This window comes from Gossypium hirsutum, chromosome D08 (assembly GCF_007990345.1).
Source record: "Gossypium hirsutum isolate 1008001.06 chromosome D08, Gossypium_hirsutum_v2.1, whole genome shotgun sequence".
NCBI classification, from domain to species: Eukaryota; Viridiplantae; Streptophyta; class Magnoliopsida; order Malvales; family Malvaceae; genus Gossypium; species Gossypium hirsutum.
In genome coordinates this window covers 31,944,678-31,969,597 of record NC_053444.1, presented here as the reverse complement: position 1 = coordinate 31,969,597, position 24,920 = coordinate 31,944,678, and the positions used below count along the sequence as shown (strand labels likewise).

The window sequence follows — 24,920 nt, the reverse complement described above, 5'->3', positions numbered from 1 at the left end:
CATTCGAATAACCATGCACATTTAACAATAAATCATGACACATTCGTATTTCATTTTCATTAGCAAAACTCAAACACAAGACACTTATCACTCTTGCAATTTCGGCTCAATAGCCACACACAAGGAGCATGATTTTGATTTGCTTAAAACATGATCTAATCAAATCATAATTTAAGCTCTATTACTCAAGAACTTACCTCGGATGTTGTCGAATGGTTTCGACGGCTATTCGACCACTTTTTCCTTCCCTTTATCGGATTTAGTTCCCCTTTGCTCTTGAGCTTAATTCAAACAAATTTAACTCATTAAAGTCTCATTTTGCTAGCTTATGGCCGAATATGACAAGGAGTTTGATAGGTCATATGGCCACCTTTTAGCTCAAATACACAATGGTCATACGCATTTTTAATCACATCAAGCAATTTAATACAACTCATTCGAACATCAAAAGAGAAGCTCAAGGTACTTAGCCCATATATACATTAGACACTAGAGTCACATATGTACGAAATCACGAATCGAATTCAACATACTAGCTAATATTTCCCCTTAGCCGAATTTTCTAAGTCCAGCTAAAGCCATCAATAGGCTACCTATGGCCAAACATACACATAACTTATGTACTTATTCATGTGGCCGAACATACATGTCTATGTTGGGGCCGATTGCATCACAACACCATACCATTTCAATTTTTGGTCATGGTTAAACAAAGAACTTAATGTCTCACTCAAAATGCTAAAAAGAAGATTCAAGAATCATCAATCCACCATCACATGCACCATTACAAAGCTTCACTTTTAGCATGCAAATGATATCAACACCAATCCACCTTGGCCGAATATCATCTCCATGACATAGTAAAGATTTGAACCATGGGCTATTTAGAACTCAAGCTAACTACTAAAACATGCATGCATCTCATGGAACATCATCAAACATACCTTAGTCTATCAAACCACCATAGCCGATTTCCTCAAAGCTCTTTTTCCTTCTTTTTCTTTCTCCTATTCGGCCAAGAACAACATGAGAGCTTTTCTCTTCTTTTTTTTGGTCATGCATGAGAATGATGAACACATTTTTTTCTCTTTGTTTTCTTCCTTCAATTTCTTATTAGTTTATTGCCCATGCTTCTTATTTTATTCTTCCATTAACACAACATGTTTCATGACATGTTTTGCCCATGCTTCTTATTTTATTTTTCCATTAACACAACATGTTTCATGACATGTTTTGCCCATCATCCCTTGTCATGGCCGGCCACTAGTACTTAAATGGGGGAAATTGACATGCAAGTCCACCCTTTGATTACATGCACTATTAGGCCACTTGCATTTGCCTAGCACATTTCTAAATTTTCTCACATAAGTCCTATCAACTAAATTCACATGCAATTAACTAAATCGAAGCTTAAAACTTTCACACATTTATATTCACATATTTTAGGCAATAATTATCACATTCAAATAATTTGGTGACTCGGTCTAGCGGTCCCGAGACCACTTTCCGACTAGGGTCACTTTAGGGCTATCACAATAATTGAGCGTGAGAGCCAAATGAATCGAAAGGTTCATGTTTGGTTCGGGAAGGGATCATGGAATTTTTGAAATAAAAAAATGAATGGAAAGATAATCTAATTTCATTAAGTGATTTATTAGATAATCGAAAAGAGAGGATCTTGAATACTATTCGAAATTTAGAAGAACTACGCGGGGGGCTATTGAACTCCTGGAAAAGGCCCAGGATCGCTTACGAAAAGTAGAAATAGAGGCGGATCAGTTTCGAGTGAATGGATACTCTGAGATAGAACGAGAAAAATTGAATTTGATGAATTCAACTTATAAGATTTTGGAACAATTAGAAAATTACAAAAATGAAACCATTTATTTTGAACAACAAAGAGTGATTTATCAAATCCGACAACTGGTTTTCCAACAAGCTTTACAAGGAGCTCTAGGAACTCTGAATAGTTCTCCATTAGTGCTAATATTGGCTTGTTTGGGGTGATGAAAAAAATAACTAATTAGCCCTTTTTTTACCCTTTACTTTATTGTAGATTGTAGGCATTATTTTTTTTCTTCCAAAAAACAATTAGGAAATGCTCATGGTAACTATTAAAGCCGACGAAATTAGTAATATTATCCGCGAACATATTAAGCAATATAATAGAGAAGTAAAGATTGTAAATACTGGTACCGTTCTTCAAGTGGGCGACGAAATTGCTCGTATTCATGGTCTTGATGAAGTAATGACAGGTGAATTAATAGAATTTGAAGAGGGTGCTATAGGCATTGCCCTAAATTTGTAATCAAATAATGTTGGTGTTGTATTAATGGGTGACAGTTTGATGATACAAGAGGGAAGTTTTGTAAAAACAACAAGAAAAATTACTCAGATACTAGTGAGTGAGGCTTATTTGGGTCGTGTTATAAATGCCCTAGCTAAGCCTATTGATAGTCGAGGTGAAATTTCAGCTTTTGAATCTCGGTTAATTGAATCTCCTACCCCAGGTATTATTTCAAGATGTTTCGTTTATGAGCCTATTCAAATAGGCCTTATTGCTATTGATTTGATGATCCCTATAGGACGTAGTCAACGAGAATTAATTATTGGGGATAGAAAGATCGGTAAAATAGTAGTAGCCACAGATACGATTTTCAATTAGCAAGGGCAAAATGTAATATGTATTTATGTAGCTATTGGTCAAAAAGCATCTTTTGTGGCTCAGGTAGTGACCACTTTCCAAGAAAGGGGAACGATGGAGTACACTATTGTGGTAGCCGAAACGGCGGATTCCCCAGCTACATTACATTACCTTGCTCCTTATATAGGAGCTGCTTTGGCTGAATATTTTATGTATAGTGAACGACACACCTTAATCATTTATGATGATCTTTCCAAGTAAGCATAGGTTTATCGCCAAATGTCTCTTCTATTACGAAGATCGTCGGTTCATGAAGTAAATGTTTTTTATTTGCATTCGTGTCTTTTAGAAAGAGCCGCTAAATCAAGTTCTCAGTTAGGTGAAGGAAGTATGACTGCTTTACCAATAGTTGAGACCTAGTCAGGAGAATTTTCAGCGTATATTCCTACTAATGTGATTTCCATTACAGATGGACAAATATTCTTATCCGCTAATCTATTCAATACTGGAATCAGAATTGCTATTAATAGGGATTTTCGTCTCCAGAGTAGGATCGGCGGCTCAAATTAAAGCTATGAAACAAGTCGTTGGTAAATCAAAATTGGAATTGGCCCAATTAGCCGAATTAGAAGCCTTTGCACAATTTTCTTCTGATCTTGATAAAGCTACTCAGAATCAATTGGCACGAGGTCAATGATTACGTGAGTCCCAATTAGCTCCTCTTACAGTGGCAGAACAGGTAAGTACTATTTATACCGGAACGAATGGTTATCTTGATTCATTAGAAATTGGACAAGCAAGGAAATTTCTCGTTGAGTTACGTACTTACTTAAAAATGAATAAACCTCAGTTCCAAGAAATCATATCTTTTACCAAGACATTCACTGAGGAAGCGGACACGCTTCTGAAAGACGCTATTCAGGACCAAATGGAACGTTTTCGACTTCAGGAACAATTATAAATAGGAAATTCTAACTTAATGGAATATAGAGAAATTGATTCTAAATTGCGTCCAATAGGATTTGAACATATACCAAAGGTTTAGAAGACCTCTGTCCTATCCATTAGACAATGGACGTTTTTCATTAGGATTTTTTGACATTTTGACTTTTTTTCTCTTGTTCGGTTTCTTCTTTTCTCTTGGTTGGAAAAACTAAAGAACATGTGAAAAATTGTATTGTTAGGAATTGCGTATTTATTAATTCAATTCAACGATGCATTGTATTTATTAATTCAATTCAACGATGCTAATGCATCGTTGAATTGAATTAATAAATATTCAAATAGATAGAATAGATAGAATTCGAATATTGAGCGGGTAGCGGGAATCGAACCCGCATCGTTAGCTTGGAAGGCTAGAGGTTATAGTCGATGTTGATTCATTATTTTTAGCGTTTCTAATTCAAACCCGAACATGAAATTTTGGTTTCATTCGACTCCTTTATAGAAGATGGATAAAATAAATAAATAAATAAAATAGAATATAAATAAGATAAATATAAGGCAGGAACGAATGAAATAAGAATTCGGCCTATAACATCTATGTTAGCTTTTCTGTCTGAATGCATTCAAAATAATTCGCTTTCTTGATGATCCTTCTAGAAGAGTGGGATTAGAATAGAACAATTTTTCTAGTTACTTCGTTCTCTATTTCTATTTGAGAAAATCCTTAGGAAAAACATTTTGTTTCCGTTGAGCTAAAACAAGATGTAAATGTCTCTAGTAAACCAAAGTTATCATTTAATAGCTATTTTGCTTCAATCTATCTCATTAAAAAAAAATTGAAGATTTAGTTACGATTAGAAATACATTTTTCTATCTTTATCCATGGATTTTTTCCTCATACTTATTCAATTGGAAGTATTGATCCAATTGAAAAAAAAAATTATGTTTCGTAATTTCATAATCTAATTTTTCAATTTTTAGTATAATTAAAAAATTATATATAATTTAATTGACCCTTCGATCCAAAACACGAGAATGTATATTCTTCCTTAAATATTTCGTTGAGAGGTAAAGGATTAAATCCTTTTAAGAAATAAAGTTTTTGCTCAAAATATGAATCAAACTGAGGGACCCCTTAACTCTTAGGGGGATTAATAGAACGAATCACACTTTTACCACTAAACTATACCCGCTAGAATGCGATTATTGTATTTATTGTATATTTATTGTATATAAATGGACCCTTTGTCGAACAGGGGAATTGGGCGTAATCAAGATAGGATTACAAGATAGGAGCTTAAAAAATCCTGAAAATTAGGGCCTTGCCACCTTTGGTCAGAAGACTTTTGTTATAGGAGTTTTGATAGATAGGATTCGACAAAAGGACTTAGTCATAACATAAATAACATAAAAATGGATTGTGCAAAAATCCATAGTTTTATTATTATTATTTATTCTAGTTATTCTAGTAAAATATAAAATAAATGGAAAGAAAAAGAAATAGGAAGAAAGAAAAAGAATAGAAATAATATTTTGATTCTATATCATAGGAACGAAAATAGGACTTCTTCTGCTTCGGATTGTTGATTCAATGCAATAACAAGATTTTTTTGTTACAACAAGTCAGATCGTAGAATCATAGAAAAAATGATTTATTTGAGTTGAAAATAAAAAAATGAGCCCGACCGGGTACTACCCAAGCCGGTCTGTGGAAATTGGAAATTAAAAAGTCCCTTTTGTGTGAAATCAAAGCGATATTCTTTTTTTATTTATTTGAGATATTTCTTTAGAGCCATTGTTTTATTTAAAAATATAAATGATATAGAATATAATATAAATGAAATGGAATTACTGATAAAAGTTCTATATCTCTATAGAAAAGTTGGATATATCTATATAATCAATCTATATCTATATAATAATAAAATTTAGAATCTATATATCTATGGATTAATAATACTCTATACAGATAAATAATAATCTATATAACATGATTTATATAACAAAGTAAAAAAGGGATTTTTTTCAAGCCTTTCTTTTGCGTGCTGTAACATAGTAATTATCTTTTCTCAATTAGGAGAGATGGCTGAGTGGACTAAAGTGTCAGATTGCTAATCTGTTGTGCGAGTTATTCGTACCGAGGGTTCAAATCCCTCTCTTTCCGTTTCGGTTTTTGGTAGTGTAATAGATCAAATTCTAATACCATTTCTAAAAATGAAGCAAGGAACTCTCCCTTTTTTATTCTTCACGTCCAGGATTACGTCCCAGATTATTAGATAGGAATTCGAAGATGAAGAGAGAAACAAAGAATATTACTACGGTGTAAACAAAGAGTTTAAGAGTAAGCATTACACAATCTCCAAGAGCATTTTTTTGGAAAAAAAAGAGAATAGATTCCCCGTTTTTATACCACATATCCTATTTTCTTTTGATTTTAGCACTAAGAAATAAAGTGATTTCTAGAATTTCTAGAAATCAAAAAGAATTTTCAGAAATTCACTTGTAATAAGAGTTGAGATTTTCATTACAAAAGAAAATTCTTTCATACCAACAATTATATATTGCGGCGGACTCTAATCTATATAGGGTTCTTCGGTGAAAAGGGTCAGAATGAGGAAATGGGATGATCTAGATTTATCAGGGCTATCTAAGAATTTTAATCTTTGAATTGAGGGTTCGTTCATAATGTAAGACTTATCTGATCTTTTCAACTGTTAGAATTTTTTCTCTTGAATCACTCATGAATTTAAGACTTATCTGATATTTTCAATTGTTAGAATTTTTTTTCTTGAATCACTCATGAATTTTTCTAGGACAGTATTAAGGATCTCATCGAAAACTTATAGCAGCTTGCCAAACAAAGGCTAAGAGAACTGATATTACTGGCATAAAATCTACGATTGGATTCAAAAAACATCGGCCTCGGGGAGTTTGGCGAATAAAAACCTACTCGAAAAAAGGGCAAAATTAAAATAGATACAGATCAAATTAAATATATTAAGCATAACAAAATCTTGTTCTTGGAGATAATTTTGATTGAGTTATTAATATGTTTTTTGATAGAAGGAAAAAATGAAGAAAGGAAAATAAGGCAGACTAAACAATACTTCTTTGAACTCACCCAATCAAAAAGCCTTCAATTCTTACAAGAGAATAGAAGAAATCATACTTTTATACAATATCTTAATTCGATTTAATTCTCTATCCATACGTGCAAAAAGCGTAGCAAGAATCTATTCCATAGCTATAGCTATTTGGAACTGGAATTGACGAACAAGGAAGACCCATATTAGTGTTTAGTAGTTTGAAATAGAAATCTAAATAGGGCGTGGCCAAATGGTAAGGCAACGAATTTTCGTCCCGCTATACGGAGGTTTGAATCCTTTTGTCCCAAAGCATATTCTTGGGTCAGTAATGAGTTCGCTTGAAATTCATTTTTTTCGTAATGAATTAATCAGTGTTTTTCATCTAAATCTCATTTTGTTAAATCTTTATTTTGAGCTAGATAGTGTTGATTGACTCTATTTTGCCATTGTCTTGGTACTAATTTTAGCCATCTATTCTGAACTATACTCTATTTATATATCAGAATAACCATATCCAAATCTAAAGTTACTCAAGTAAATTTCTTTAAAATATCGTTTTTTAAAATAATTATTGAATTAGAAAGTATTTTTTAAAAATTACAGGATTAGGCTGAAATAGCGAAAACGCTTATAGAGAGTATTGATAAATAAAAAAAAATACTTCAATTGGAAGTATTTTTTTGTCCCTAATATCTTTTTTGTTTGTGTGACTTATAGTGAAAATATAGATTCATATCTCATATTAGTTAAGAAAACAAGAAAAATCAGACTTGAACATTATATAAAAATATGTTTTTGTAAGTTTTATTTTTAAAATAAGTTGCACAATAAAATGAAAAAAATATTCGGTAAAGAAACTCACAGCAGAACCTCTCCCTTTTGACCTTTGTCTAGTTTCAAAAGAAGAATAAAGTAACAGAACAGGAAACAACGGCGGTGAATGCCAAAAATTGTGCTTGAAAAAACCAATAAATTTGATCAATATTAATTTATTGCTAAAATAGAAAAGTTGGTAACTTTACTTTTCACTCACTGGATAAAGATAAAAGAATAAAAAGAATGATTATTCCAATTTCCGACATCCAAGCAGAGCAGATAGAGAAAACTAAAGGTTAAGTGAAGATGGGAGCAGAGCAAGCACTGAAGAGAATTCCACGCATTAAGTTTCCTCAAAGACACCCTAAACCCTCGCCTTCAGGTTGCTCCTCTCTTCTCTTTTTTTTAATTGAATTTATTATCTTTTGTTTTAATTCTTGCTTTGTCTTCTGAATTTCAACGTCAAGGTACTAAGCTTGTTCTTTGTTTCTTTGATCTGTTGCAAACGTGAAGTACAGATGCTGAATTTAGTATATACTGAGTTAGATTATTTCTTTTTTTTTATTTTATTTTCTTCGGTCTCGTTCTTGGGACTTGCTATTTTTGTGCCTTTGATGGAAGGAGCGAGTCAGATGAGATGGATATTTGCTAACAGCATATACTGATCGTTTTGATAGAAATTAGATGGTATGCACAGTAGAGCTTGAGACAAGTGGGATAGATTTGATTAAAGGTCGAATTCCAAATTAGATTTTTGTTGATGGGAGGATTTTGGACTGCATTGGCGATGAAGTCAGAGTTGAAGATCGAATTCATGCTTTTATTCTTTTGAAAATGGTGAGGGGAAGATGTCCCTCCCTCTATGTAACCACATTCCAATGCTTAACTAGTCGATGTGGGATTGTTTTTCCCTCTCAAAACTAGCCTCTTAGGTAAGCGAGTGAACTGTCGAGATCTGGATGGATCCAAGACACGTTACCACAGGCAGCGTCGTTTGTTTACACTTCTTCTGGTAGAGAGCTGAGCTAGAGGTCGAGTCTTTGGACCTGTAAGTTGAAATGGAGCTGCTGAGCGTCCTACAAGATGAAGGTGAGCTAAGGGGCGTAATAGTTTGTCTAGGGGTCAGGTCTACTAATAAGGATTGGACTGTGGCTACATATAGCAAGGGTCACCTTTTCATCATCATTGGCTTTTCTCGAAAGGACAAAAGCATAAAGATAATCTTCTCCTTCAAAGCAGATATAATTACCTACAGTATTGAAACATTGCTGTGATAGTATTACTTTTCTTTTTGGATGAGGATGGGCTATTGGGATAAGTTTAGTGGTATTGCAAGTTCCTAGGTGGTTTCCAATTGTTTTTCGGGTTTCTCAAGTTTAGATTTTTACTTTTTTCTCAGATTGGATTTGGGATTTGTGTTTAGGCTTGTTAGATCATTTTTGAACTTTTTATAGAATATGTATTGACTTTAGCTTATTTTTCGAGTTTGGGTTTGTATGGGATGAAGTTTTGGATTTGGATTTGAGCTTTCTGAAATTGGGGTTTGTTTATCGCCTCTACTTCTAACAGCAGAACCAGATTGAAACCACATTTACTTGAGCTTTGCTCTGTTTGTTGGTCGACTGAACAGGATAGAATTAGGATATTTTAGTCCCTGTAGTGGCATGTGGTCTTTAAGTTGCCATTTTATATTTGAAACCACTTTTAAGGTTGTGTTGCTGTATAGGTTCAATCTCTGAAACACAAGTAACACGCAAAGATGGAGATGTCATTGGTAACTTCATTGCAAGGTCAAGGTTGAGCTCAGATGTTCCTGCTCCGCCCAGCAACACTGCTGTAGGAGGAAAAGCATCTCTTTTGCCAAAACGTACTCCTGTCTCTGAGAGGGAAATCGAGGCTATTCTGGTAAGTAAAATTGATCTCCTGACAAGCCGCCTCTCATCATCGTAAATGCAGCTAATCTTTTCGAAATTCAAATCTCAACCTCTACAATCTCTTCTCTTATTCGTGAACTTCCACTTTTTAAATACCAAATTAAGGCTTATAGATGATTCTAACATGTATTAAATCTTACCACCTTGCAGTTAGGCGGCTGCTTCTGAATTTTCAGCTGTCAAAGCTAGCTTTCCCGAAGCTCGAAATAAAATTTCTGATCTGTTATTTTTCTCCCATCTTAGTTCTCTGATATGTAAAGAACTGTTTACTGAAGTTTAAAAAGCTCAAAAGAATCAAAATTTGTCTTAAAAAATCATTGTGGGATGAGACTTCATTCGCAGTGAAATAATATGTGGAAACTCTATTTCTATTTCGACTCTGTTTGATCTTCTAAGTATTATTCCTTCCTATGCAGCAAATATGAAGTACCACTCAAATACCTGGGTTAATATTATTAACACGTCAAAATAGAATAAATACAAAAGAAATACAGGATTTATCAGTTCTATATTTTAGGCATCATACTGCTGAGCTGCAAACCTTAAAACAAGCTGGGCAAAAACTATAAACAAAGATGATAAATAGGACGATGTTTATTGATTATGGTAGACCTTTCTTTACCCTACGAAACCTTCCCAAATCATTTATCTCTACTAAAATATCCCATCTGATTTATCCACAAGACGATGGTTAATTCCCCATGGAAGCTGTTTGAGCACGTTTTCGAAAACAATGAAGATCACCTTTTGGTGCCATCAACAGCAGTGAGGTATTTGTCAACTTGTGCAGCTGCTTGCCTTCCCTCTGAGACTGCCCACACAACTAATGATTGACCTCGTCGACAATCTCCAGCTGCAAACACTCCTTCCACATTGGTTGCGAAACGCCCAAACTCTGCCTTAAAGTTTGATCGGTTGTCTTGCTCCACACCTAGCTTCTCTGCCACCGTCTGTTAAAAGAAAGCAAATTACGTACAATAGCTGGATCTTGAATGGTTCAATGAATTAACAATGCTGTTCCCTTTTTTAATATTTGTAAAAGTTTTAATACTCACCGACTCAGGCCCAAGGAAACCCATGGCTAGCAGGACTAGGTCAGCCTCGATTATTTCCTCGGAGCCCTCAACTTCCTTGAATTGAAACTTCCCACTGGCATCCTTTTCCCAATACACACGTATCATCTCTATCCCTTTCACAGCTCCATTCTCATCTCCCACGAACCTCTTTGTCAAAACCTCATACGATCTTGGGTCTTTTCCAAATTTGGCTGCAGCTTCTTGGTGCCCATAGTCTACACGGAATATCCGAGGCCACTGCAGTTCCAACAAGAAGTGGAAACAAACGCAGAAGATCAAATATTCCACTTCAAATGCTATTCCATGTAGCATCTTAATACATTTTGGTTGTCTACAAAGATTAAGCAAAAAAGGAAAATGAAAATAAATAAAATAAATGACAATTTCTGTCATCATTATTAGTCTAACACGAGCTTTCATTTCACATCCGAAGGTATAGCATATAATTTGATAAAAGTATTGTGAAGCTCTTTGTATTAAGAACTAGATTGAATTTTGTCTTCTTTATTAAAAAAAGACAAATTAATTCCTATAAATCAAATTAAAGAATAAATTAATCATTTCTATCAAAAATTTAATCCATTTATACTATTAAAAACTGGCATTGTTGACAAAATAACTAATAATGACATTTGACGTGCCATGAGTACCTCATGCTGACGAAACAAAAAGACCAATTCACCTAATGTACAATGACTAATTTGTCTATTTTTCAAATAAAGAAGATAAAATGCAATGTGACTCCTAATGTAGGGGCCTCGATGATACTTTTACCCATATTGTTGTTGGAGAAATAAGATAAACTGTAACCTGTGGCCAGGAATTGCCAGGAGCTCTAGTTTGTGGCGGCCGAGGAAGCAACTCTAGGTTCACAATACTACTACATCCATGGCGGATGGATGTCCCTATGCAATCTGTACCAGTGTCACCTCCACCAATGACCACTACTTTTTTGCCCTTAGCAGATATATAGTGACCATCTCGGAGATTGCTATCTAGCAAGCTTTTAGTGTTTGCATGAAGCAATTCCATCGCAAAATGAACACCGGATAACTGCCGCCCTTGAACAGCAAGGTCCCTGCATCATGCAGATAAGTGCATTAAATTATTCAACCATAAAAAAATAATGAATATCAAGTACTGACTATCTAAAGATATAGTTTTCTTTGTGGCTAATCAATCCACCATCATCTGATTGTGGAGAGTACTGGAGACAATAAAGAACTCAAAAAAACAAAAAAAAAAAGAAGCTATTAGAAAAGAAATGAAAAACATCTCCTAAGATTATCACTAATCAACAGCTTTCTTCCCTCTAATAGTTACCTGGGTTTTGTGGCTCCAACTGCCAAAACAATGGCATCGTTATCCTCTAGTAGCCGGTCAAGGGAGTAGGACGGGTCAACTCCAACATCTGCGTTGACCACGAATTTAACTCCTTCATCAGCCATAATGTTAACCCGCCGCTGAACGATATTCACCTTGTCAGTCTTCATGTTAGGGACTCCATACATCATAAGCCCCCCAATTCTATCGGCACGCTCATACAGTCACCGAGTGACCCGTTCTGTTCAGCTGATCAGCAGTAGCCAAACCAGCCGGTCCGCTTCCAATAATAGCTATGTTTTTGCTGTGGTCATATATTCAAGTCATACTCTTTAGTCTTTAGTAAATGCTTAAACTTCAAAAATACATCAATCTTGCAATGCAGCACGCATCTCAACTGAACCATGCCGAGGAACTGATTTTTAAATGTGAATACCACTAACGAAAACCAAATGTAGTGGTTTGAAGTGAACAAGTATAGAAATAGCATAGCCTTCTAGATAGGGCAAAGCAGGGCCGTACCCTGTTCTCTTGAGAGGAGGTCGTGGCACCATCCACCCTTCCTCAAATGCCTTGTCGATGATTGAACATTCAATTCTTTTGATGGACACAGGGTTCTCAATAATACCCAGAACGCATGACCCTTCACATGGTGCAGGGCATACTCGGCCAGTGAACTCCGGGAAGTTATTTGTCTCTAGAAGACGATCCAGTGCTTCACGCCACCTGTTTTGGTACACTAGCTCATTGAATTCTGGTATTTTGTTTCCAGGAGGGCATCCAGAGTTCTCCTGCATTTTAGATTTAAGTTATCTTTCGTTCAATTCAATTTCCAAAATGACGAACAAGAGTAAAAAACAGTAATACCTGATGGCAGAAAGGAGTACCACAGTCCATGCAGCGAGCAGACTGTATTTTCAGAACTGGGCCAGGTCTTGATTCCTCCATGACCTCCTTCCAGACATTCATCCGAACATTAGGATCCCTATATTGAACGCCTTCACGATCATAAGCAATAAAACCACGATTTTTCACAGCATCTGAAACCTGAGTAGGCTTCTTGACTGGTTCAGCCTCTACTTTCTACAAATTCCACAAAGTCAAATTAGTATGTAAAAATACATATAGCGCAGGGTAAAAACAGGATAGTATGTTGAAAATAGTGAAAACATTTGGAAATAAGTTAACACAAAAGTTCAAAATAAAGAATGCAAAAGAAATGGGGAAAGAAGAAAAGAGGAAGAAGGCAGGTTTACCTCATCAACACGAATTTTAATTTTAAAAAAACTTAAATTGGAAAATGCGGAAAGAGTTGTTCATTCAAGAAGCAAAAGCATAGACCTTTTAAAGAGATATGACTTAAATAAGAACAGATAATACATACTTGACTTGCTTTCTCGTTCAAGGATGCAGCTGCCAACTTTTTGAGTTGTTCAAAAGCATCTTTTTCCACCAACTCCACCTCATCTTCATTTTCAGCGCGTTCAAGTGCCTCCTTGGAGGCTTCTTCATCTTTCATCTTTGCTAGAACACGCTTGTAATCCCTGGGGAAGACTTTAATGAATTGGGGCAGAAGATTCTCAAAGTCAGCAACTACTTCTCTGGCTAACTGGCTGTTTGTATGACGCTGATGTTGCTGACTCATCGTTCTAAGAGTAAAAATATCCTCTTCTTCTTCAACTTTATCAAGGTCTACCAGCTCAGGATTGCATCGAGATTGAAATTTCCCATCCAAATCAAAGACATAAGCGATATCACCACTCATACCTGCAGCAAAATACCTGCCAGTTTTCCCAAGCACAACAACAGTCCCACCTGTCATGTACTCACAACCATGATCACCAACACCTTCTACAACTGTTTTGGCACCTGAATTACGAACACAAAATCTTTCTTCTGCTGTTCCATTGAAATATGCTTCCCCAATAATAGCTCCATAGAGAGCCACATTACCAATTACTACGTTTTCCTTAGGATCAAAATGACTTCCTTTTGGAGGATAAACAACAATTCTGCCACCTGATAATCCTTTTCCAACATAATCATTGCTATCACCCTCAAGCTCCAGCGTGATACCATGGCACAGGAAAGCTCCCAGGCTCTGCCCTGCGCTTCCAAAGAGTTTGATATGAATCATACCAGCAGGAAGTCCCGCCAGATGGTAACGCTTAGTAACTTCATGGCTAAGCATTGTTCCAACTGCACGGTCCACATTGTGTGTTGGTATTTCAATGTATACAGGAAAACCTTTCTCTAGAGCAGGTTTAGATAGCTCTATGAGCTTTTGGTCCAAAGCCATATCCAAGCCATGATCCTGCTTCTGAATACAATATTGAGCAGCTTCAGGGCGAATGTCAGCAGCAGGTCTGAGAAGCAAGGAGAGGTCAATATTCTGAAGCTTCTCATTATCACTAAGGATTTCCTTATCAACTTCAAGCATATCTGACCGGCCAATCATCTCATTAAGTGTTCGGAAACCAAGTTGAGACATTATTTGTCTGACCTCCTCAGCTAGCATAAAGAAAAAGTTAATAACTTGTTCCGGTTCTCCAGAAAATTTTTTTCTAAGCACAGGATCTTGGGTAGCAATGTCCACAGGGTAGGTGTTCTTGGGGCATTTTCGCATCATGATGCAACCCATAGTTATGAGAGGGGCAGTGCTGAAGCCAAACTCTTCAGCACCAAGAAATGCTGCAATGGCAACATCTTTTCATGTTTTAAGTTGGCCATCAGTCTGGAGAACTGTGCGACCACAGAGATCATTGGCGACTAGAGTTTGGTGGGTCTCTGCCAAACCAAGTTCCCATGGGAGCCCAGCATGTTTTATGCTGGTCCATCTAGCAGCCCCAGTACCCACATCATGACCAGATATTAAGACATGGTCAGCATGTCATACGATCTCGCCTCGGTCAAGATTTGAGTCATTTAGATTGCCCGATCGTTAAAATGAGAAGTATCGTTCAATTTAGAACAAAGGGGTTAAATTTGGCTAAGTGTGGTATTTAGTTTCCAAAATAGGTTCAAAATGGCTGAGTAAGATATGTGATGGATTCTGCTAAGCAAATAAAGAAAAACATATAAGATAGAAGGTGGAGACGGAAGTTAGAACTCAAGCATCAAGAACGATTCGATACTATAGCGAGTATCGCCCCGGAACTTATATGGCTTAAGGGGAATGATGGAAAAAGGTTGTGGACCTCGACCCGTTACTTAGCAAAGTAGGAACCGAATGTATATTTAGATGGACGAATGCCACACCAGGGTTGGTGATAAGTTCGGAAAGAAATAGAATGATGCCACTAGCAAGTCAGATAAGTCACGCCGAGTCTAAAATGAAATAGGAGAGTTGAAAAATTCACAAAATGTTATAAAAATTAATCAAAGGAGCAAAAGTCTAAACAACCAGCAAATAACACAATATTTATAGCAAAATTCCTAAGGCTAGCTGAATAGTCTTTTAGTAACTAAATGGACATTTGATTTCAGCTTTTAATGAGCTGAAAATTCCAGAATATATTCATGAAGGTTCCATGAAACTTCTCCAGCCTTGAGAACGTCATTGGACAACTTCTAAGGTGTCTTCATGCAGCTAGAATTAATTAGAATGAATGGGAACTGATTAGCCACATAGGTAACTGAATGGGCAGCTTGTGATTCAGCTAAAAGAGCTGAAACTTCCTTGAAGGTTCCTAGCAACTTCCTGGAAGTTTCTCCAGCATTGGTGACGCCAATGGACAAGTCTTTGATGATTTCAATCAGCTAGAATTAAACAAAATTAATTGAGGTGCTGAATGGAGCTGAATGAGGTTGCTGGATTCGGTTATAGTGCTTGAATGACTTAATTGTGCTGCTTTGGTTAGCTGAACAGCCTTGTTGATTTTAATGGTGTCTTGAGTACTCCAATGGCCATCAGGTGTGAAAGCTGAATGTGAGCAACCCCTTGTGTGTGAATGCACAAAACCGAATAGCCATGCCTTGTGAAAAAAACCTCCAACAATGTGAAAATAATTAAACAGCTAAATGGTCAGCTTGGGAAGAGAAATCAACAGCTCTTTTGCCAAAAGGTTGCTTGGAAAAACTGAATCACCAGCACACCATATTCATACAGTCGATGCATGTACCTGAAGCAAATAAATTCAGCAAATTAATTCTCTGTTAGACACATTAATTCAGCAACTAAAAACACATTAAAATGATGCATTCAGCTTGGACACATTAAAGCTATTAGTAACTAAGACATATTAAACAGAAATAAACTAAGACACATTTAAAATCTGCACTTAAAATGTTCAGCTTAAGACACATCAAAATGTTGTAGCTAGACATATTAAAAACATGTATTAAAAATTAAACACATTTAACACTACATTAATAAGACAAATTTATTAACAATTATTTATTAACTTAAACTAAACTAACTAAATTAACTAAATGCATTTATTTTATTCCAGAATTGCACGCATGAGCTAAAGCATGAAATTATTCCAGCAACTACGAAATGCATAAATTAAAATAAAATAGCATCGAGCTCAATGGGCTAAGATTGAGTTGAATTGAGCTCAAGGAACTGAAATGTGAGCTGAATCAAGCCCAATAAGCTAGGATCGTGCTGATCAACTAGAAAAAGATTGGAATGCTCGCTTGGGAAGCTTGGCCAAGGTCGTTCGCAAGGCGTGATCGTATCATCCCCTCCCTCTTTAAGGCGATTTGTCCTCAAATCGGGCCACTTGCTCGAAAAAAAATTTTCATCGTCATAGCCCCCCTGGTTGACGAAGTTGGCAACGTTGCTCCCGATATCCTAAAATTCACACTTAGCTTGAACACAAGTCAGGTTATTTGCGGGCCCTCCCTTTTTAGGAGGGATCCATTTTGACGTGCCACCTACACGAAATTTAAATAGATTAGCGGTAGCATAGATTGTAGGCTCAAAAATACTTGCTGTAATCTCATTAAAAAATGAAACATATGAATCGATGCCAGGATAAAAAATATGAATTAGCCTTACCGTTTCACAATGGATAAAAAGGCCTATCATTGACGTCAAAACAGAAACATAAAGCGTTCGAGAATTATGATTTTGGAGAAAAAAAGTCCATGACTCAAATCCTTTGAACAACAATGTAGAACCAAAGCTTTGATTTAGCATTTGCAACTTACCATAGTTCCACATCTTCATTTTCAGTTTTAAAGTCATAACATCAAGCAAGCACAAATGGTTCACACATCTATTCACATGAAATTCAGAGTGCTTGATTGATCTCAATAATGATCCAAAATAACAAAGCCTTCGATAGTTATAGTCATGAAAATCAAAATCCATTGGTTCAAATCCTTCAATCAATAATAAAGAATAATAATCACCGGGATCAAAAACGAAGTTTTTGCTTACCATATCACATTGACTTGAATATTTCTTGGCTGGCAGCATGGTAGGAACACGTAGCAAACTACAGTTATAAGTATGCAATTCATGTTCGAATCCCTTAAACCACAATATGAAGCAATTTCTAGAATCATAAATCGAATTTTGTCTTTGCAAGCCAACGATATTCACATGCTTTGCCTTCACACATAACAATAAAATTCAGAAAAGATGAGAAAGTTCAATACATTTATTCCAAACAAAATTATAGCACTCACCTTTACTTAGCAACAACTTAGGTTCGCATACTCTGGGCTTAAAAACATAGTTTTGGTCACTCGTTCCACAATGCAGCAAGAATTTTGTTTTCACAAGGAAATCACACATGCCAAATAGAGAAGATTTTGGCATAAACAAATTCAAGTAGTCAAACCTCTTAAAATTCTTCCACATACATGAGGATTCTATATGAAACTTTAGAAAGTTCACATTAACATCACATTCAAACAAATTAATCACTTTACGTGAAAACTCATTATCAAACAAGATCATATTTTGTATTCGCCGATTTAACCGAACGACATCAATAGATTTTTCAACACAAAACACATCAAGTGAACAACTTTTTATGCCTCCACTTAAAACGAATTTATCAACCAAATCAAGATGAGTAGCTCTTTCACACCCTAAGTCTCCGACTTTCTCATCAATACCATTCAAACAAAATTGTTGAGATTACCTTTAGACGCTTGGGATCTAAGGTTATCGATGTTCTTACCTGTCTCGATCAATCGAAATCGCCTCTCACCAGAAAGGTAATAAAGCTGGAATTTATCGATCGATTCTTTAAAAACTTGAGAAGAAGCAACACGAGGAAAACTCATATGTTGGTTAGTAAGAATGTTCCTTGCTTGTTCACTTCCATCTTTTTCACTTACCTCTTTTTCTAACTCATTTTCAAATCCTCTCTCTATTTCCATAACACTCGTTTCTTTTGCACTCTCATTTCTTTCTTCAATCTCACTCTCTTTTTCTGTTTTCTTTTCTTCTTCACACTCTTTTTCTTTTTCTTTCATTTTTCTTCTCTCAATTTCATTCCATATTTGTAATGACCCAAATTTAAGGTTATCAAAATTTATGGTTTCGTAACAACAAATCCAATTTAAAGAGAAAATTATTATTAATTTTTAAGATTTATCGAGTGATTAGATATAAGTATTAGAGTATTGATAAGAACTTTTATTGATTGCATGCCTAAATTGCCTATTAGGACTTAATTGCAAAAGTGGGTAAATATGAATTTTAGATGATAAAGGATTTATTTGAAGTTCATAATCAAAGTAGGCATGCATAGATAAAATAACTAAAGTTTTAATTAAGGGTATTTTAGTAAATGAATAATAAAAAGAATAAAAATGGAAAAAGATGGCAAAAATATAATCTTCTCCATAGCTTGCTGCCAAATTTGGAAAGACACCATAGCTAGGGTTTTCACACTTTTTCAAGCTCATAGTAAGTGATTCTAAGTCCCGTTTTTAATGCTTTTTACATTTTTGAGATCCCGATAGCTTAATTTAGCTTATTCTAGCAATAATTTAACCTAGGGTTTATATTTGGAAAAATACCCATAGGTAAAAAGTGTTTATTTTGATGTTTTATGATAGAATATGAAGCTAGAAATTATGTTAAACAACTTTTGCTAGCCGATTTTAAGCGAAAACGAGTAAGTTGACATAATCGGTAAAAATCCCTAATGTACATAAGTAAGTGTTAGAGTGAGAATTTGATGTTGTCATAGAAGAGAAAAATGTTCAGCATGTTATATAACATAAGAATATGAGATGAAGTTTAATTTTTGAACTTTGGGGCAAAAGCATAATTATGTAAAAGTTTAGGAGAAAAATTGTAATTTTGCCAAAGTTAGAGTTGATGGCTGTTTTAATGAATGTGAGTATTAAATAAGTTAAATTTGCTATTATAGATCAAGAAGAACGGAATTTGAGGTTAGATCGAGGAAAGAATAAAGTTGAAGACTAAATTGATAAGTTTGGCTATATTTGCTACCGAGGTAAGTTTACAGTAAATAAATGCAATATTTCAATAATTATTATTAATGCTGCTATTTTCCAGCAATTATGTATTTATTTCATGAAATTATTTAATGTTGACTTAAGTATGAGATAACAGAGAATCAGTGATAAAAGCCTCGTTGAAACATTAGGAGTGTATTGGATACAAATGTCATGACATTTGGGTAAAGAGATCCCATGTAAGACCATGTCTGGGACATGGCATTGGCATCCTTGAGATCATGAGAGGTCCAATGTAAGACCATGTCTGGGACATGGCGTTGGCACCGAGACAAGAGGTCCCATGTAAGACCATGTTTGGGACATGGCGTTGGCACCGAGATGAGAGGTCTCTCGTAAGACCATGTCTGGGACATGGTATGGGCATCGATATGAGAACTCCCATGTAAGACCATATCTGGGATATGACATTGGTAGTACATGAAACATGCCATGTAAGACCATGTCTGGGACATGGCTTTGGCATGTTATTATCAGAAAGAGACCCAAGTATCCTTATTATTCCAATGTGGTTCAACGGGCTAGTAAATAACTTATGTCCATGAAAGTTCAGTTAAAAGCATAAATGGCAAGTTCAAGTGAGTTATAAGAGTTAAGAGTATATTACGTTACCCATTGAGAATCAACATTTCAGCAAGAGAAAATTAAGTCACAATTATGAGTTATCTAAGTAAACAAGTAAGTGAATGAATAAGAGATCAAGTAAAGAGGAAATTAAAGATTATGTTACTTGGTTATTATTATTTGTGTTTAATGTTGCTATTTATTTACTTGTAAACTTACTAAGCATTATGCTTAATTTGTTTATTTTCTTTTTATATAGCATTATTAATCAAAGTCGAGGATCCTTAAGACGTCGGAGATCGTCCACACTATCAACCACAACGACTCGGTATTTTATGATGAACTATGTTTGAACTATGGCATGTATAGGGACTTACTTATTTTGAATGTTGTATTATGATTTTGCTAATGAATGATGTGTAAATATCTAATGATGAATGGTTGTGAAAATGGCTAAGTATGAAGGTGTTTGTTGTTATACATGTCCATGTCATAAATTTTGCATAGAAATCATGAAAGAGTAATAATTTGCAAAGAAACAGATTTCGAACAGCAATAGTGACGTGATTTTGAAAAATCACTTAGGATAGTATAAAATGAATTAGAGGGTGTATGATATATAGAATGAAATCTTGTTGAGTCTATTTTCATGGAAAAATAACGGTTTAGCAAAAAAAAGTTTATATTTTGAGATATGTGAATTTTGGTGAGACAAGGTTAGAACTGTTTTTGGAGTCCCCTGTTCTGAGTTTAGAAAATCACTAAAAATTATAAAAAAAAAATAGTTATGAGTTTTAATTTATATTTATAGATTTCTCATTGAGTCTATGTTCTTTAGAAACAAGTGAGAACACCATATGAAAATCTTACAATGAGAAAACTTATTTCTAGTGGCAAGAGGTCAGGACAGTCGAGTGGTGAAACAGGGGAGATTTTAAATAATAAACTGTACTAATTGGCTAAACAATTTATGGTAAGAAGATATTTGAGTCTAGTTTTAGGAAAAATTTACGTATTTAAATTTTGAGTTCCGTAGATCGAGTTATAAATGATTTAGTGACTGCTGCGCTAGTGGACAGCTTTATCATAAATAGTGAGATAAATTTTAAAAGCAAATTTTTATGCCCCGAACTAATAAGTTAAGTAAAGTAATGCCTCGAGTTTGACTCCGGATACAGTCTCGGGTAAGGGTGTTACAATATTCACTCATTTTCCTTTATTAACAACTCTTGCCTCTCTTTTCTTTTTATTTCTTTTTGTCTATTCATTTCATTACAAGATGGAGATGTTACAAATGAATCAGAATGGAAAGAATCTTGTTGGGTATGTATGGAATGACGTACATACGAAAAATGATCACCTTTTCAAGATTGATTCTCGGTGGACGAGTACCTTGGTGCATACGAAGGATTACTTGTGATTTCTTGTTCGTCACTTTGAAAAGATTTAAACTCGAAACTTGCTTTGCGTCGTCTTGAATTCCTCGTTGAATAAGAGTCATGATATGAATCTCTTCTCACCAAATCATTGGATATTTGTCTCCCTGATGATCTTATTTTCCTCCCTCAACTTGAAGAAATTCACTCCCATTGGAATCGTTCATCCAATTGCTTCAATCGTTCTTTAACGGGTTCCAATTTTCTTTGATGCATTTGACCCACCTCGTGAATAATTGCTTGATATGTTAGGTCTGACAAGACATCGCCATAATCATCAATCCTTTCGGAACTTCTTAACATTTTGTTAAATCACACAACAAACCTCACACTACTTTCTCAAAGAAAATTCACACAATTCAGCTTTTCAACACTCTAATAATCTCACCGAACTCTCGTGCCTTTTACCACTCGATTCTCCTCTCGAAGTTTGTAGAAGACTCGTTTAGACTTACAAGCTAGTCTAGGGGTCAGCTTCAAAAGGTTTCAAGGGTAGTTGACATTTTTGGGTGTTAGGTAGGCTGAAAGAAAGATTATGGTGCTAAGTGTGGCAATTGGTTTGTTTTTGGTAGGAAAGAACTTTTGACGATCGAAAGAAACTATGAACACTTTCAAAACACTTTTTTTTCTTTTTCTTTTTGAAATTTCAAATTTCTCTTTTTTTTTCTAAAATGCTGAATGTATATAGATTCTTCGTTGTACACGATTTTTTATATTTTTGTTTCAAAATTTTGTTTTTTTCAAAACTTACCCCGTGATGCTCGAACGTCCGTACTCCTCGATTTTAGCTAGCTTTGATACCACATGATATGATCTCTCCTCGGTGAAGATTTGAGTTGTTTAGATTACCCGATCATTAAAATGAGAAGTATCATTCAATTTAGAACAAAGGGGTTAAATTCGGCTAAGTGTGGTATTTAGGTTCCAAAATAGGTTCAAAATGGCTAAGTAAGATATGTGATGTATTCGACTAAGCAAATAAAAAAAAATAGATAAGATAGAAGGTGGAGACGGAAGTTAGAGCTCAAGCGTCAAGAATGATTTGATACTATAGCGAGTATCGCCCCAGAACATATATGGCTTAAGGGGAATGATGGAAAAAGGATGATGGACCTCGACCCGTTACTTAGCAAAGTAGGAACCGAAGGTATATTTAGATGGACGAATGCCACACTAGGGTTGGTGATAAGTTCGGAAAGAAACATAATGACACCACTAGCAAGCTAGATAAGTCACGCTGAGTCTAAAACGAAAAAGGAGAGTTGAAAAACTCACAAAATGTTATAAATATTAATCAAAGGAGCAAAAGTCTAAACAACCAGCAAATAACACAATATTTATAGTAAAAATCCTTAGGCTAGCCGAATAGTCTTTTAGTAACTAAATGGACATTTGATTTCAACTTTTAATGAGCTAAAAATTCCAGAATAAATTCATAAAGGTTCCATGAAACTTCTCTGGCCTTGAGAACGTCATTGGACAGCTTCTAAGGTGTCTTCATGCAACTGGAATTAATTGGAATGAATGGGAGATGATTAGCCACATAGGTAACCGAATGGACAGCTTGTGATTCAGCTAAAAGAGCTAAAACTTCCTTGAAGGTTCCTAGCAACTTCCTGGAAGTTTCTCCAACATTGGTGACGCCAATGGACAAGTCTTTGATGATTTCAATCAGCTAGAATTAAACAAAATTAATTGAGGTGCTGAATGGAGCTGAATGAGGTTGCTGGATTCGGTCATAGTGCTTGAATGGCTTAATTGTGCTGCTTTAGTTAGCTGAATAGCCTTGTTGATTTTAATGGTGTCTTGAGTACTCCAATGGCCATCAGGTGTGAAAGCTGAATGTGAGCATCCCCTTTTGTGTGAATGCACAAAATCAAACAACCATGCCATATGAAAAGAACCTCCAGCAATGTGAAAAGAATTAAACAGCTAAATGGTCAGCTTGGGAAGAGAAATCAGCAGCTCTTTTGCCAAATGGGTGCTTGGAAAAACTGAATCACCAGCACACCATATTCATACCGTTCATGCATGTACCTGAAGCAAATAAATTTAACAAATTAATTCTCTTTTAGACACATTAATTCAGCAACTAAAAACACATTAAAATGATGCATTCAGCTAAGACAAATTAAAGCTATTAATAACTAAGACATATTGAACAGAAATAAACTAAGACACATTTAAAATCTACACTTAAAATGTTCAGCTTAAGACATATTAAAATGCTGTAGCTAGACATATTAAAAACATGTATTAAAAATTAAACACATTTAACACTACATTAATAAGACAAATTTATTAACACTTATTTATTAACTTAAACTAAACTAACCGAATTAACTAAATGCATTTATTTTATTCCAGAATTTCATGCATGATCTAAAGCATGAAATTATTCCAGCAACTACGAAATGCATAAATTAAAATAAAATTGCATCGAGCTCAATGAGCTAACATTGAGCTGAATTGAGCTCAAGAAACGAAAATATGAGCTGAATCAAGCTCAACAAGTCAGGATCAAGCTGATCAACTAGAAAAAGGTTAGAATGCTCACTTGGGAAGCTTGGCCAAGGTCTTGCGCAGGGCGTGATCGTATGAGCATGCCCCTTGACAACCCCACTAGCAATTACTCCCACTTCAGCTTCAGATACCAATTTAACACTGATTCGAGCCCTCGGATTAGAATTCTGAAAAACCAGAGAATAACCATTGAATACTGACATCATAGAAAATTGCACCTAGGAAACGAGTACCATAAACCAACTTTGAAAAAGAAAGGAGAAAAATAATATGCTTGAAGAGCATATATGAATAATGCATGCAGAAACAAGTGAAAGAGCAGAAAATGCAACGACGTTGTGGTTCGTTGAATAGTGATAGATTCATAGTTCAAATTACTAGGATTAAATCCCCGGTAGCCTCAAATATTTGTTTTAAAAAAAGGACAATAGAAGGATGTAGATGCTCTTACCTTAAGATCATGAATTAGCTGCAAAAGGTCTTCAATTGAATAGATATCGTGATGGGGAGGTGGACTGATAAGTCCCAAACCAGCTGTAGAGTTTCTAGTAACTATAATATCTTCTATAACCTTATGACCTGGAAGTTCACCTCCTTCACCAGGCTTGGCACCCTATATAACAAAGAAAATTGAAGTTAAAAATAATCAATCTACAGATAAGAATTTACTTTAGTTCCATCTTTTAATCTCACCAAATATTAAATATGGTATCAGTTAAAGATGCAAAATCATTCAGAAGTGCATTGTAGATACAGTATCATCTGACAAGAACATAAATCTATAAATAAGAGGAACCTCTATTCCAAATGGAATACAAGCACTAAATACAAATAGACAGGCGGCGACCGAAACAACATACAATAGGTACATATACCATAAACAATATAATAGACTGATACCTGAGCCATCTTTATTTGTAGTTCATCAGCATTTGTAAGGTAATAACTTGAAACTCCAAACCTTCCACTTGTAACCTTCTTGATAGCACTTCTTTTTGGATTCCTTGAACCATCAGGAAGAGGTTTCATCCGAGATGGTTGCTCGCCACCCTCACCTTTCAGCAAAATTTGAATAAGAACATAGAAAAAAATGATGAAGAAAAAAATGTGCATTCGAGATA

General features: G+C 35.1%; 1 protein-coding gene and 2 pseudogenes across 1 annotated transcript; 2 read left to right on the top strand and 1 right to left on the bottom strand.

The window, feature by feature from the left end:
* Positions 1 to 2,030: 2,030 nt before the first annotated feature.
* LOC121220045 (ATP synthase subunit alpha, chloroplastic-like) lies at positions 2,031 to 3,760 on the top strand (annotated as a pseudogene).
* Positions 3,761 to 7,536: 3,776 nt separating this feature from the next.
* On the top strand, positions 7,537 to 9,796 carry LOC107909025 (uncharacterized). The gene is made up of 3 exons (XM_016836392.2): positions 7,537 to 7,873; positions 9,218 to 9,396; positions 9,576 to 9,796. The coding sequence occupies exons 1-3, from the start codon at positions 7,798 to 7,800 to the stop codon at positions 9,591 to 9,593; spliced, it is 273 nt and encodes a 90-aa protein (XP_016691881.2). The 5' UTR covers positions 7,537 to 7,797; the 3' UTR covers positions 9,594 to 9,796.
* A 56-nt stretch (positions 9,797 to 9,852) lies between these two features.
* LOC107909018 (glutamate synthase [NADH], amyloplastic-like) overlaps positions 9,853 to 24,920 on the bottom strand; it is a 79,558-nt pseudogene continuing 64,490 nt past the window's right edge.

Coding starts and splice junctions, on each gene's coding strand:
- LOC107909025 (XM_016836392.2), top strand. CDS start 7,798: ATGGGAGCAGAGCAAGCACTGAAGAGAATTCCACGCATTAAGTTTCCT. Junction 7,874..9,217: donor CCCTAAACCCTCGCCTTCAG/GTTGCTCCTCTC, acceptor GTTGCTGTATAG/GTTCAATCTCTGAAACACAA.